The sequence below is a fragment of the Daucus carota genome, chromosome 2 (assembly GCF_001625215.2).
Source record: "Daucus carota subsp. sativus chromosome 2, DH1 v3.0, whole genome shotgun sequence".
Classification (NCBI taxonomy): domain Eukaryota; kingdom Viridiplantae; phylum Streptophyta; class Magnoliopsida; order Apiales; family Apiaceae; genus Daucus; species Daucus carota.
Genome location: NC_030382.2, coordinates 29,257,286 through 29,268,939, shown reverse-complemented (window position 1 = coordinate 29,268,939; position 11,654 = coordinate 29,257,286). Strand labels below are relative to the sequence as shown.

At 34.5% G+C, this 11,654-nt stretch overlaps 2 protein-coding genes across 4 annotated transcripts; one reads left to right on the top strand and one right to left on the bottom strand.

The window, feature by feature from the left end:
• Nucleotides 1-2,321: 2,321 nt before the first annotated feature.
• On the top strand, nucleotides 2,322-5,053 carry LOC108209650 (acyl-coenzyme A thioesterase 2, chloroplastic). The gene is made up of 5 exons (XM_017380668.2): nucleotides 2,322-2,947; nucleotides 3,318-3,495; nucleotides 3,650-4,116; nucleotides 4,342-4,470; nucleotides 4,801-5,053. The coding sequence occupies exons 1-5, from the start codon at nucleotides 2,411-2,413 to the stop codon at nucleotides 4,933-4,935; spliced, it is 1,446 nt and encodes a 481-aa protein (XP_017236157.1). The 5' UTR covers nucleotides 2,322-2,410; the 3' UTR covers nucleotides 4,936-5,053.
• Nucleotides 5,054-6,276: 1,223 nt separating this feature from the next.
• Nucleotides 6,277-10,702, bottom strand: LOC108209651 (uncharacterized). Of its 3 annotated transcripts, none has more exons than XM_017380671.2 (8): nucleotides 10,559-10,702; nucleotides 9,591-9,679; nucleotides 8,498-8,541; nucleotides 8,326-8,405; nucleotides 8,091-8,199; nucleotides 7,748-7,761; nucleotides 6,844-6,945; nucleotides 6,277-6,550 (listed from the first exon to the last, which is right to left on the bottom strand). In XM_017380671.2, exons 1-8 carry the CDS (start codon nucleotides 10,613-10,615, stop codon nucleotides 6,422-6,424), a joined length of 624 nt encoding a protein of 207 aa, XP_017236160.1. In that variant the 5' UTR covers nucleotides 10,616-10,702; the 3' UTR covers nucleotides 6,277-6,421. The 3 variants fall into 3 exon arrangements, with proteins under 3 accessions (XP_017236160.1, XP_017236159.1, XP_017236161.1); XM_017380670.2 differs by having other exon boundaries at nucleotides 9,591-9,697; nucleotides 10,559-10,699; XM_017380672.2 differs by having other exon boundaries at nucleotides 8,326-8,357; nucleotides 9,591-9,697; nucleotides 10,559-10,699.
• Nucleotides 10,703-11,654: the final 952 nt, after the last annotated feature.

The following is an 11,654-nucleotide window of genomic DNA, read 5'->3' as shown; positions in this document are numbered from 1 at the left end:
CCCTTGTCTTCCTCCTTGAATTAGTCGTTCCTCTTTCGTTAACCAAACTGCTGCTCCCAAATTTCTCCAGAGTTGTAACAAAGTCATCGTCATCACTACCATCTCCAACATTCACTTTGGACACTGCTTGACGAACATCCTGACTGATTACTATAGAATGTCTGGATTTAGAATCCTTACTCTCCGGCTTCCTCGAACTCCCTAAGCCACTACCCCAGTTTATGTTCCTTCTAAAAGTAATTTCGAGTTCTTCTACACTAGAATCTTTTAGATGCCTTGCTTTTTTATTCACAACAGAACGCCTCTCTTCCGTATCTAAGTCCACGTATACAGGAGGCCTCTTAGTCCCTTTGTTCAACCACGGTGAACAATTGAGCCTACTGCTTCTTCGTCTTTTCGTTGCAAATAGTTTACGCATACATCAAAATATATATAAAAAATATACTTCTAAATTGTAGATACAGTAGCTTTTTAGTATCAAAAACTTTCTGACAGTTTACTTGTATATACAAATTATTTTCTTAAATACAATCACCATTTATTATTTTGATGGATAAAAATTGTCATGTATATTCTAAAATTATCTCGGATATCAGTATAGCTGTGTTAGGACGTTCGTGTCACATTATAATCCACAATTAGAAATCAATCTCTACATTGTTAACATACTAGAAAAAAACTATGACACTTTTGGCAACAGAGTAACATATACACGGGCCTCAGAATACCAAGGCTATTTGTTATAATTTTGACAAAAAAGCAGTTTGTAAATTGGGAGGTCTTTTGAGGACCATATATACTAATTTTTGCAACGTAACCGTTAAACTTTAGAAGTCATAATATCTCAAACTATGTCCAATGAGTCATGAAAAACTGATCTCAAACTAAACTAGACATCATAGTTTTGACAAAATGTAGTGACTAACATTTGTTTTTTTCCTCAATATACGGGTCTGGCACTTTAAAACATAGACCGGAAAATACAAATTGCATTCCTTATTATTCAAGGCTATAAAATCCCTAGGAGTGAACTCGAAATCTGCCGATTTTTTATTTATCATGCTATAGCTATACCAAGTTCCGTTGAACAAGACATCCTTTACAGAGGATGTCAAGGATAATCAACATGTAATCGGTCAGTAGTACAAAATCAAACTAGAAGAACTAGAACAAGATAAAATGTTTCTTAGCGGAATTTTGTCAAACAAATGGTGGGTGATCCTACATAAAGCTAGACAAATCATATCATAACATCAACCTATGTATGCCTTATCGTATAAAGTTGTCTTGCACATGACAAATACCAAACACACAACAAATATCAGCATTCAACTGATTAAAGAAAAGTGAGAGATCCGTACCTTGACTCATGCTTGCACTTGCTCTCTGCCTAACTCCGCTATTGTCCTGCATTGTCTCTCAGAATCAGGAAGATATGTGAATATGAAAATCAGCAAGAATCACGATCATCTTGTAGAGGATAAATTGAAAAACGTAATTGCTGTAGATAAGCCCGCCAATCTCGTATACGATATTTTTTTTCCGCTTGCTGTTTTGTTTGTAAAGATTTTAATTAATTTATAAATCTTTAATCCTGGCCTTTAGATTAGTCTTAGTCTTCCATCCAACGGTAGAGACATAGGTCTCTAATGACTCTAAATATAATTGTCCTTATAGAGCCCAACTCGAGAAAATGATCGTGTTTCTAATACCCTAAGGGGCCGTTTGGTTCGAGTTAAGGAAACGGAATGAAATTCAGAAAGGGAAACGAAGAGAAAGGAAAGGAATGATGCTGAATTGTATTACCTGTTTGGTTTTGATCTGGAAACGGAATGAAAATTTATATGATTATTCCTATATTTAATTTTTAAATATTAAATAATATCAAAAGAGTCAAATATATTCACGTTTATAATTTGATATATTTTATCATTTAAAAATTTCATTAACTTTAAAAATATCTTGACTTATAAATTATATTAAAATTATTTTTAATATGTAAAAACTAAATTAAAATTTATTTTTGATCTTCAAAAATATTTTTACATATTATTTTATAGTGTTAATGATTTTTGAAATAAATTATAAGTGAAAATAAAATAAGAATGAGGAAAGGGAAAAGAAATACCTGGTCGGGGGTGGGGAATGGATCAGGAGGGATCTGGGGTAAACCTAAAACCAAAACAAAGCAAAGGGAATGGCAGATTTCATAAAACAAACAACAACAAAGGGAATGAGACGGGTTGTTTTCCTTTCCCTTTGTCAGTTACCCCTAACCAAACGGCCTCTTATAATATTATGTTGTACGACAATGGAAGAAAGAGGGGCGCCACCAAATTAGGGAAAATTAGAAGGAATTGACAGTGGAATAAAAACAAGAAACAGATGGTGTGAGCAGGAGGTTGGAAAAATGAAAACAAAGAAACCATTTTTCAACATTCTTTTTGCTGCAAATTCCTACAAATCCTCCTCCTCCATCCCAAAACCAAAACAACCCCCAATCACCCACAAGCATGTTCAATATTCACACCCCATATTCTGGAAAAACAGCAACAACAAGCTGTATTCATCATCCACAACCACCACCCCACCACACCCAGATTCTGCTAAACCAAACGGTGATTCCGATGAGCCCATTGATGCGGGTTCTTCGATACGAAAGCCGATTAGCTTGTGGCCCGGAATGTACCATTCTCCTGTAACCAATGCTTTGTGGGAAGCTAGATCAAATATTTATGAACCCAAAATTCCAGCTCATGGTAATAACAATACTAATAATAATACACAAGTACTTGCGAAATCCCCCTCGAAAAGCAGGACCAGCGTTGTTTATAAATTCTCCACGGATTACATGCTTAGAGAACAATATCGGAATCCTTGGAATAGGATGAGGATGGGCAAATTGGTTGAAGATCTCGACGCCCTTGCCGGAACCATTTCTTTTAAGGTATACCCTCTGTCCCATCCAATTGTATATCGTTTTTCTTCGATGTTTGACACGTATTTTATGATGAATATAAAGTCTACTTCCGTATTTATAGTTTAATGGAGTGTTAAAATGCGTGTCGAGTCCTCGTCCCCGATGTATACTTCCTGCTTGGACGGAGGAAGTAGTAACTACACTACTTTCATTCTCCTTCATTTTAATTTTTACCATCTAATTACATTTCATTGCTTTGTCGTCAATTAACAACATTTTCATAATTAATCATTTTCTCAGCTTCAATGTGGATTAATTATTCATTCATTGGACTGTTTGGTATCCGATTTCTTTTAAACATTAATCGTGTATTAATGTTTTTTTTTCTCATTACCAGCATTGTTCCAGTGATGACACCTTAACAAGCCCCCTAATATTAGTCACGGCATCTGTCGACAGGATTGCTCTTAAGAAACCAATTCTAGTTGAAAGGGATGTCACAATTGTTGGTTCTGTCACTTGGGTTGGACGTTCGTCTATGGAAATTCAATTGCTCGTCACTCAGGTCGCAAAAGGTAGTATTACTACCATGTTATGCCTTTTTCTTTACTTTTGAAATATTCATCTGCTTAGAAATTCTTCGGTTGGATTCGCATCTGGATATATGTACCAGATTATAACTAATTACTAGATTATTTGTTTTCTTTGATAAGATTCATTGGTTTGCAGAAGGATCGGATGAGACGGACTCAGTAGTTCTTACGGCAAATTTTACTTTTGTTGCTCGTCATCCTGTTACGGGAAAGTCAGCACAAATTAATCAGGTGAAGCCCGAAACTGAAAATGAAAGATTGCTCTGGGAAGAAGCAGAAGAAAGGAACAAAAGGAGGAAGGAGAAGAGAAGAGAACAGGAGAAGATAGGCGCTGGAGAGGTAGACAGGCTCAATGCATTGTTGTCTGAAGGGCGAATATTTAGTGACATGCCAGCTTTGGCTGATAGAAACAGCATTCTCATTTCGGATACTTGCCATCACAATTCTTTGATTTGCCAACCACAGCAAAGGAACATTCATGGCCGGATTTTTGGAGGTTTTTTGATGCGAAGGGCTTTCGAACTGGGTTTTGCAACAGCTTATTCATTTGCAGGCAGTGCACCACGCTTTGTTGAAGTTGACCATGTTGATTTTTTAAAGCCTGTGAGTAGTCGCAGATAATTCACTTTTAATCAGTTGCAGTTTTTCTATGCTTTACCCTTCTAGCATTCTCATGTTAAAATTATCTTGATAAAAGGTTGAGTAGTAGTAATAGAGTTTATTTCTATATTCTTTTCACGTTGGTGTCTAGAAGAACTCTAAGCTGTTAGCGGAAGCGTTTTGAAAAATGCTTTCTTATTCGTTTTGATATATGATCTACTAATGCAGGTGGATGTTGGAAATTTTCTTCGATTCAAGTCTTGTGTTTTGTATACGGAACTTGAAAACCCTGAGAAACCTCTTATAAACGTCGAAGTTGTGGCCCATGTAACACGGCCTGAAAAGAGGGTCAGTGAGGTGAGCTTGTTTACGTCCCTGTTAAACATGCCTATTGTGCATCACAGTAATCAGTCGGTTGTTTAGATTTTCAACTGAACCATCTATTGGCCTGTTGTACTCGATACTTGCAAAAGGCATGAAATCGCAGAAGTTAATTGCCATCTAGTTTTCTTACAGCTGAACTACAAATGTAATAGTTGTAGTTTTAACTCAGCTCAACCAAAGACTTCTGTGTAAAATTAAAATTACTAAATATTGCAGTTTTCGTTGTTTTTATTTAACCATAATATGGGTTGCAGCCAAGTTTCTGATAAAATTGTGAATCTGTTTTTGCTTTCTGCCTCACAGGTATCCAACAAGTTCTACTTCACATTCACTGTAAGTACAGAGTCCCTTGGTCAACAAATACGCAATGTGGTACCAGCTACTGAGGAGGAAGCACGTAGAGTGATTGAGCGCATGGATGCAGAGACTGAAAGATGACTTGAGGAATCTGTTTTCTTTTTGCTTAAATAGAACAGTATTTCAAGTGTGGTTATTCACTTATCCTATATATTATATTTTTGATTCATTTTTCTGTTAACTATATTTATCTTTCGTATTTCACGTGTCCTAATTACTGAGGTGGTTCATGATATGTATCTGAAACAACATGAAGAATGACTTCAGATTCATATTAATATGTTCAGGAAATGAATTGAAGAATTTGTCAGCTAATATCCTAAATTTCATCAGTCAAGCTAAATAGGCTAGATTTGGTGCATAGGTTTGGTATGACAATAGGCAAAATTTCAAGTACTGACTTCTGTTTAGTTGCAAACAAATTGAGATGACTTGAGCTCTATAAAAGAGCTAAACGTATCTTTTGTTCTTCGCAAGTCTGAGTTCATTATTCTGGAGGCAGAGGCAAAGAAGGATTATGTTCAAGTCTGAGAAATATGCAAGGGAGGCTAGGCAGTCACCAATCAGTTAATCAGAAGTCTGAGAGGCCTCCTAAGTTGTTCGCGGGGAGGATACACAGATAATCTTGCTGGTGTGGGTGCATCACCGTCACAACAATGTGCTGGTTTCGAATGTGAATATTGATCAAGGATATGGGAGGTCTGTGAAATTCCTTGCTACAAGACTTTTAGAAGATTAGATTTCTAGATAAGGAGATGATTCGCATGGCTTCACAGGCGACTCGGTAAAGGTGAAGGGTATGATAAAATTAAAGACTCGGTGTCATCCACACAGATAACTGAGTTTATGATCATTGATGCACCAATATACTATAGTTCTATGATTGGGACGCCTATCTTGAAGGAGATAAGGGTTGTTACTTCACTTTATCATCTATCTATGAAATTACCAAGCCCCAGGAACGCATAATATATCAAGGGATGCCAATATGATTTAAGGGACTGCTCTAATAGAAATATGAAGTCAGCTCAAAATTGAAGGTAAATATTGACCCAGATGAAGACCTGCTTGAATTTTTAAATGAGAGCGTCATAATTGGAGTGGGCATCACCTGGAGAAAGGTGGTTACCCCAAGTTGTATGATTCTTATCGAGGGACCTCCCTCTGTAGATTGATGAGCCCCAAGTCTTTGTTGTAGAAGCATCTTCGGAAGGAAGATGATCAATATGTACAGGGAATAGTGGAGGATGCTAGCGATGATGAAGAGGAGCAAAGACTAATGTGAGCTTGAAAGGGAAGAATGTAATACAAGACTTATTCCCAATAATAGAGCTCGTTGGAATCTCAAACACTCTCCAATTTTCTTATGAATATCTATTATAGATTACTAATTTGTAGGTCTGTAGTTTATACACATTAGAATTCAGTATATCACATTTTCTCATATTTTTCTCATGTTAGACGTAATGTGTAGCTACGAACTACAAGTTTACAAAAAATATCAGATAATTATTCTATTTCTGTTTATATTTAATTGGAAAGAAGAAAGAAGAAATAAAAAAAGGAATCAACTTTCATTTGATTGTTGACACTGAACCACCGCGTCAAATTGGAAGCTGTCACCAGGTTCAAATATGGCTTCAAGATCATCAAAACTTTGTTCAACACGCACATTCTTACCAACTATCAATCTCTCCTGCACATATAGATAAAGTAAGATTATATGAGGATCATAGAAAGGTGGCTTCAAGATCTTTAAAACTTCGAAACCAAATAGTTATATACTTTTAATACTCAGAGAAAACAAGAAATGGTATTAACTGCATTATATAATATTGATGAAGACCTGGCAGTGATTTCAAATAAATTGTGCCATTAAGTTAACTGCACTTGTGTGGAATGCTCGTGGCATTAGCCAAATTTTGTCAAAATGAGTTGGACAAGGAACAAGGGGGTTCATACAAAATATAGTTTTTAATCTACACCGACCTTTTTAACATATTCAGATATTGCCGAGTTGATAACTTTCTTAATTACTTCTTTGTACACCTTGGAAGGTCCAAGAACTTCTAAGAGGATGTCCCTTGGTATCTGCCAGAAAATGAATGAGCAAAAAGCTAAAACACTACTTGCATATAAAAAGAGAGAGGAAAAAACCAGATTTAATATTAAGTATGCACATGTTAGCATGCGTGTCAGTGTTATAAACTTATAATCAAGATATATCAGAAAAGCTAAAACGTAGGTGTTTCATGTTTGTATGTCATGATGACAAGGTAAAACAATGATTCCTCACAGTAACTTTTTTCCTTTTTTTTGCAAGATTAAACATGAGGCAGTTTGATGCTGGACAGGAATTATTGTATGAGCAATGACAGTAAAGATTTCAAAGACGACTCAATAAAGAAATGAAAAAAGTAAACTTGAATAGTATGTAACTACTGTAAACTACAAACAAAGATGTAACCATGTTGCTGGTGTCATAATGCTAGTTCTCTTAACTCACAGAATGCATTATGCTGGTGTTAAAATGCTAGTTCTGTTAACAGGGGGCGTTTGGATAGTGTGTGGGAATGGTAATCGGGAATGGGAATGAGGAGTATAGGAATTGGGGGTATGGGAATGGGTATCCCAAGGGGTGTGGAAGTAATGATTTACCCGCCAAGAGGGAATAAAGTTCCCATTCCACACAATAAAATTGCTGATCCAAACACAAATACATATAGGTATGAGGTTCCGATTCTTGTTTACCGGTCACATTAACCATGAACCAAACGCCCCCTAGAGAATCAGAATGCATAATGCTTATTGAATTCCCCTTTACTTCATAACTAAAAGTGCTGCTTTGGACAATATAATGATGACAGTTAAACAATGGGGATACGAAACTTACATCGGGTGTTTTGCCTGAGTTCCAAGTCATTGAAGAAGCAGCATAACAAATACAGAAAAGGCAGAATATATTAATTACTATGGGGGTAACATAATCAAATTAATGAAGGGCAACAATTTACAGTCCTGATCAACAACTATCAAAACGGATTTTGCATCACAAATGAAGTAATGTGGCTGACTTTATGTCTAGTTTGGGTCTCAGTTTTCAAAGGGAAGTAATTAAAAAATGAAATATAAAGTCAGGGGATAAATTACCTCCCTTGTTAAGTTCCAATTTAATTTATGTGACTAATAAACAACTGCAAGGCGGATGGAAAAAAGCTTGTCATGGGATATATTACCTCCCTTAACTCTTCTAAATCCTGGAATTGGCTGAGCTGCAGCAACCATTTTAGTGAACACCTCATTAAATATTTCTTGCGTTTTAGCACCACATACCTCTACACTGAGCTGTTCAAAAAGTGGCAATGAATTTTATTTCACGGCCAACAAAGGCGATTACCAAATAAATCTCCAAAGTCTGAAGCATTCATTCACTATTATACACAAGTCACACTTTATGACTAGAGTTATTACCTTTAGTTTGTTACCCTCCTTTTCACTTCTAACTGAGAACTCCTCATATTCAGAAGAAGGAACTTCAATATTTAAGTTCACTTAAAAGAGAACGCAGAATACACTTATCAAATAACAGAAGCTGAAAAGTTTTAAGGCAGTAACTACCAAATACAGCAAAAGAAACTTGTACCTGATGAGACAGCTTGGACAGAGATTATTTGTTTAGCACTCATCCTGCATACGGAAGAGAAATCCCATGTCCAAAACTATAAATCTATCAACAATTCAACACCCAATCTAATCCCAAACTTGTAATATATCACTGTATGTTCGTCATCTTTATAAGAATACATAAACAGAATTTAAATTTTTTAAAGGCAACTGGCTACTAGGGAAAAAGGCAGCAGACAGTAGGAATATCAAAACCCGCAGAAAAAAATTAAGTTTGTGACAGGAACATATCTTAACTTGGTTGCCTAAATTAGGCACTCTCATTACTATGTATAATGTTGCTTCAATAAAAAATTAGTTCCCCAGCTTGTTTTGGAGCGATTCCTTACTTCTCAATTTAATTTCTACAAAGAGTTACTGAAAGAATAGAGAATATAGTAATTAGTAAACTAGATCTACACTGAACATAGAATTCTTCCGATGATCATATTTCTTACACACTAATCCAACATTAGGCTAAAAAAAGTCAACAATATGACTTTGTATCTCATTTGGGTCTCAATTCTCAAGACCACTTTTAGATATCACGAGCATTTGCAATATTGAAGACAAAAGTATTTTATTATACCTTTAAGACCTGACTTGCAAACTGAGCTCGTAATATAGTGGGAAGTAAATTTAGTAAGTGTGCTACTGTTGTAATGTAGGTGAAGGCCTGAAGGGAAAACACTTTGACAGTATGTTAGATACTGAAGCTTACACATACCTATGTAATTTACTCATATGTAGAAGATTTCTAAAAAGGAACTAATTCCTATCTTACCAAAAGTCAAGAACTGCTGATCAGATGCAAATGCTTTTTCTCGCAGATAAAGCAACTTCTCCAATAAAGTGCTTCTTTACGTTCCCAAATACCACAAAAGTTTGTTCAAATAATAATTTAAAGGTAAAGGTAAAATCATAGTTATCTATTTTGTTTACTGTTTACTTCCGTAGGTGCAACTGCATTAAATACTGCTACTGTAAAGTAGGAAGGAAACACTGTTTTGTAAGTTTTTTTTCCTAATAGAAATGCAAAGCTCACCAACATGCTTTGTTCATAATAGTAGTACCTTTCTTGAAATGTTGGGGCTCTATCAATCATCTGAAGAGGAATGCATGATCTCCTACGATACATACGAGGAATTACGATATTCTTACTCTGCTTGAGGATAAAAATCTGTTAGAAAAACAATTAAGTTGTATAAACTCATCAGAAAGAGCTTTATAATACAATCAAAAAATTATAGAACCTTAATGTGTAATTGGTAGGGAAAAAATAATATGGTAAAGAACTAAAGATACTCTGAGCAAAAGTTGTATAATAATAAGTGTAGTGCCCGAATTAGCTTTCAACCTCAACAAGAACAACAAACAGACTTCTTAAAATCCATGCAAGTTCACTTGATTTACGTGGAGGTTTAAGAACTAGGAAGCACGGACTCGGATACGGCAACACAGAATATGGGTAGACTTTCATACCCATAATAAATTCTGAGAATTGTTGGGGGTGGTAGACAGTCAAACTCGCGAGAAATACTTTTTTTTACCAAGATGATCATACTATTAACACTTTTACTCGAGATCATGCCTCCAATCTATTCCCTCACCAAACCATTCGAATGTTTTCATATGTTTATTCCAATTTCATTCATCCAATAATATATACCATCCAATACGATTTGCTTCACAATTCTTATACAAGCTGGGTAAAAGCTGATTATAGTATTTTTCATCAAAAAAGGTGATATTACAATTTTTTGGTGGGATTATTGTTTTTATCATTGAAAATACACAACCCATTGTTTGTTCTCTTCCACCCAAGCAAAAACAATTCCTGAAAAGGATACTATTGCATTATATATTACACCCAACAGTGGGAGAAGGGCCTAATGTTATATATCTGGAACAACTTGAAGCTCAAAAATTACTTGAACATAATAGAGGGGCAAATTCAAAATTAAATTAAAAAAATGGGTGGTACAGAAAATTAGCAAGAAAACAAAACTAAAATCTGATTAATTCATTAATGGTGGTGTACCTTATCAGATATCAACGGCGAAAAGAGTGCAGTAGCAACTGCAGCTGTTCCCATCATCTTCGTACACCCACTTGGAGGGAGAAGGCTTGAAGGGTTTATCCTGCTCGTGTACTAAGTCATTTTTAGCCTCGCTGCCTTTAAATTAATAAACTAATTTCTAAATATACTACTATAAAATTGTGATTGAAATACCAAATATTAGCTGCTATAAATCATCAATGCATTAATATATTACCTGGGATTTACATCGCTCTGTTTCAGAGTGATGTTAAAAATTATTGTTTTATGAAAAAAATGTAAATAAAGTAAATTTCTCAAAAATAAGTATTGTTGTATAAATCAAATAATTGTTTGGTATTTTTTTATATTTATTTATTTGAGTTATGATATATAAAAATAATATTTTTAATGAGATTTGATAGTGAAATCTGTAAACAGCTCCCGCAAAAGCTCAAAAGCATGGGATGACCTGCTTTTTCTAAAGATAGTTTAGCTAAAAAATATTGTTCTAAAACACTGTTTTTAAATTTACCAAACAGTTTTTCAACTTATTTTCAGCAAAAAAAAACAGTTGTTGGTATCTGCAACATAACACCAAACATTACCTTATCATATAATATACCCTAGTTTATATTGTTTAACATAACGGATGAGTTATGATATTCGCGATTTATAATATATTTATTATGAAGATAAAATTTTATTAAATGTATAATATATATACTTTTGAACTAAATTAAATTTTAAATATTTAATAAATATGTTTTAAAGTAATATATTTTATGGGACATTTTATTTAAGATGCTTTCTAAGTGTTTAATAGTTTAAAACGTAAGAATGTTAATTAAAAATTAGTCCAAGAAAATATGTTTCAATTCTTGGGTATTTCATTTAAGATATTTTCGGAAGTATGTTTTTCAAACTTTGCTTTAACTTCACCAGCGAGGGAATATGCCTCATTTTTCGCAATTTCTCGAAAGACAACTTTAAGTCATATCTTCAATTGTTCTGAATACCCTAGATAAATGACTATGAATTTTTGAAGTATTATGGATAATTTTAATAGTCTTCTTTTAACTTGAGAAGTGCCGGTAAA

Coding starts and splice junctions, on each gene's coding strand:
- LOC108209650 (XM_017380668.2), top strand. CDS start 2,411: ATGAAAACAAAGAAACCATTTTTCAACATTCTTTTTGCTGCAAATTCC. Junction 2,948..3,317: donor CCGGAACCATTTCTTTTAAG/GTATACCCTCTG, acceptor TCTCATTACCAG/CATTGTTCCAGTGATGACAC. Junction 4,471..4,800: donor CTGAAAAGAGGGTCAGTGAG/GTGAGCTTGTTT, acceptor TCTGCCTCACAG/GTATCCAACAAGTTCTACTT.
- LOC108209651 (XM_017380670.2), bottom strand. CDS start 10,615: ATGATGGGAACAGCTGCAGTTGCTACTGCACTCTTTTCGCCGTTGATA. Junction 9,698..10,558: donor CGCCGTTGATATCTGATAAG/GTACACCACCAT, acceptor TTTTTCTAACAG/ATTTTTATCCTCAAGCAGAG. Junction 8,200..8,325: donor AGGAGGGTAACAAACTAAAG/GTAATAACTCTA, acceptor CTTTTTGAACAG/CTCAGTGTAGAGGTATGTGG.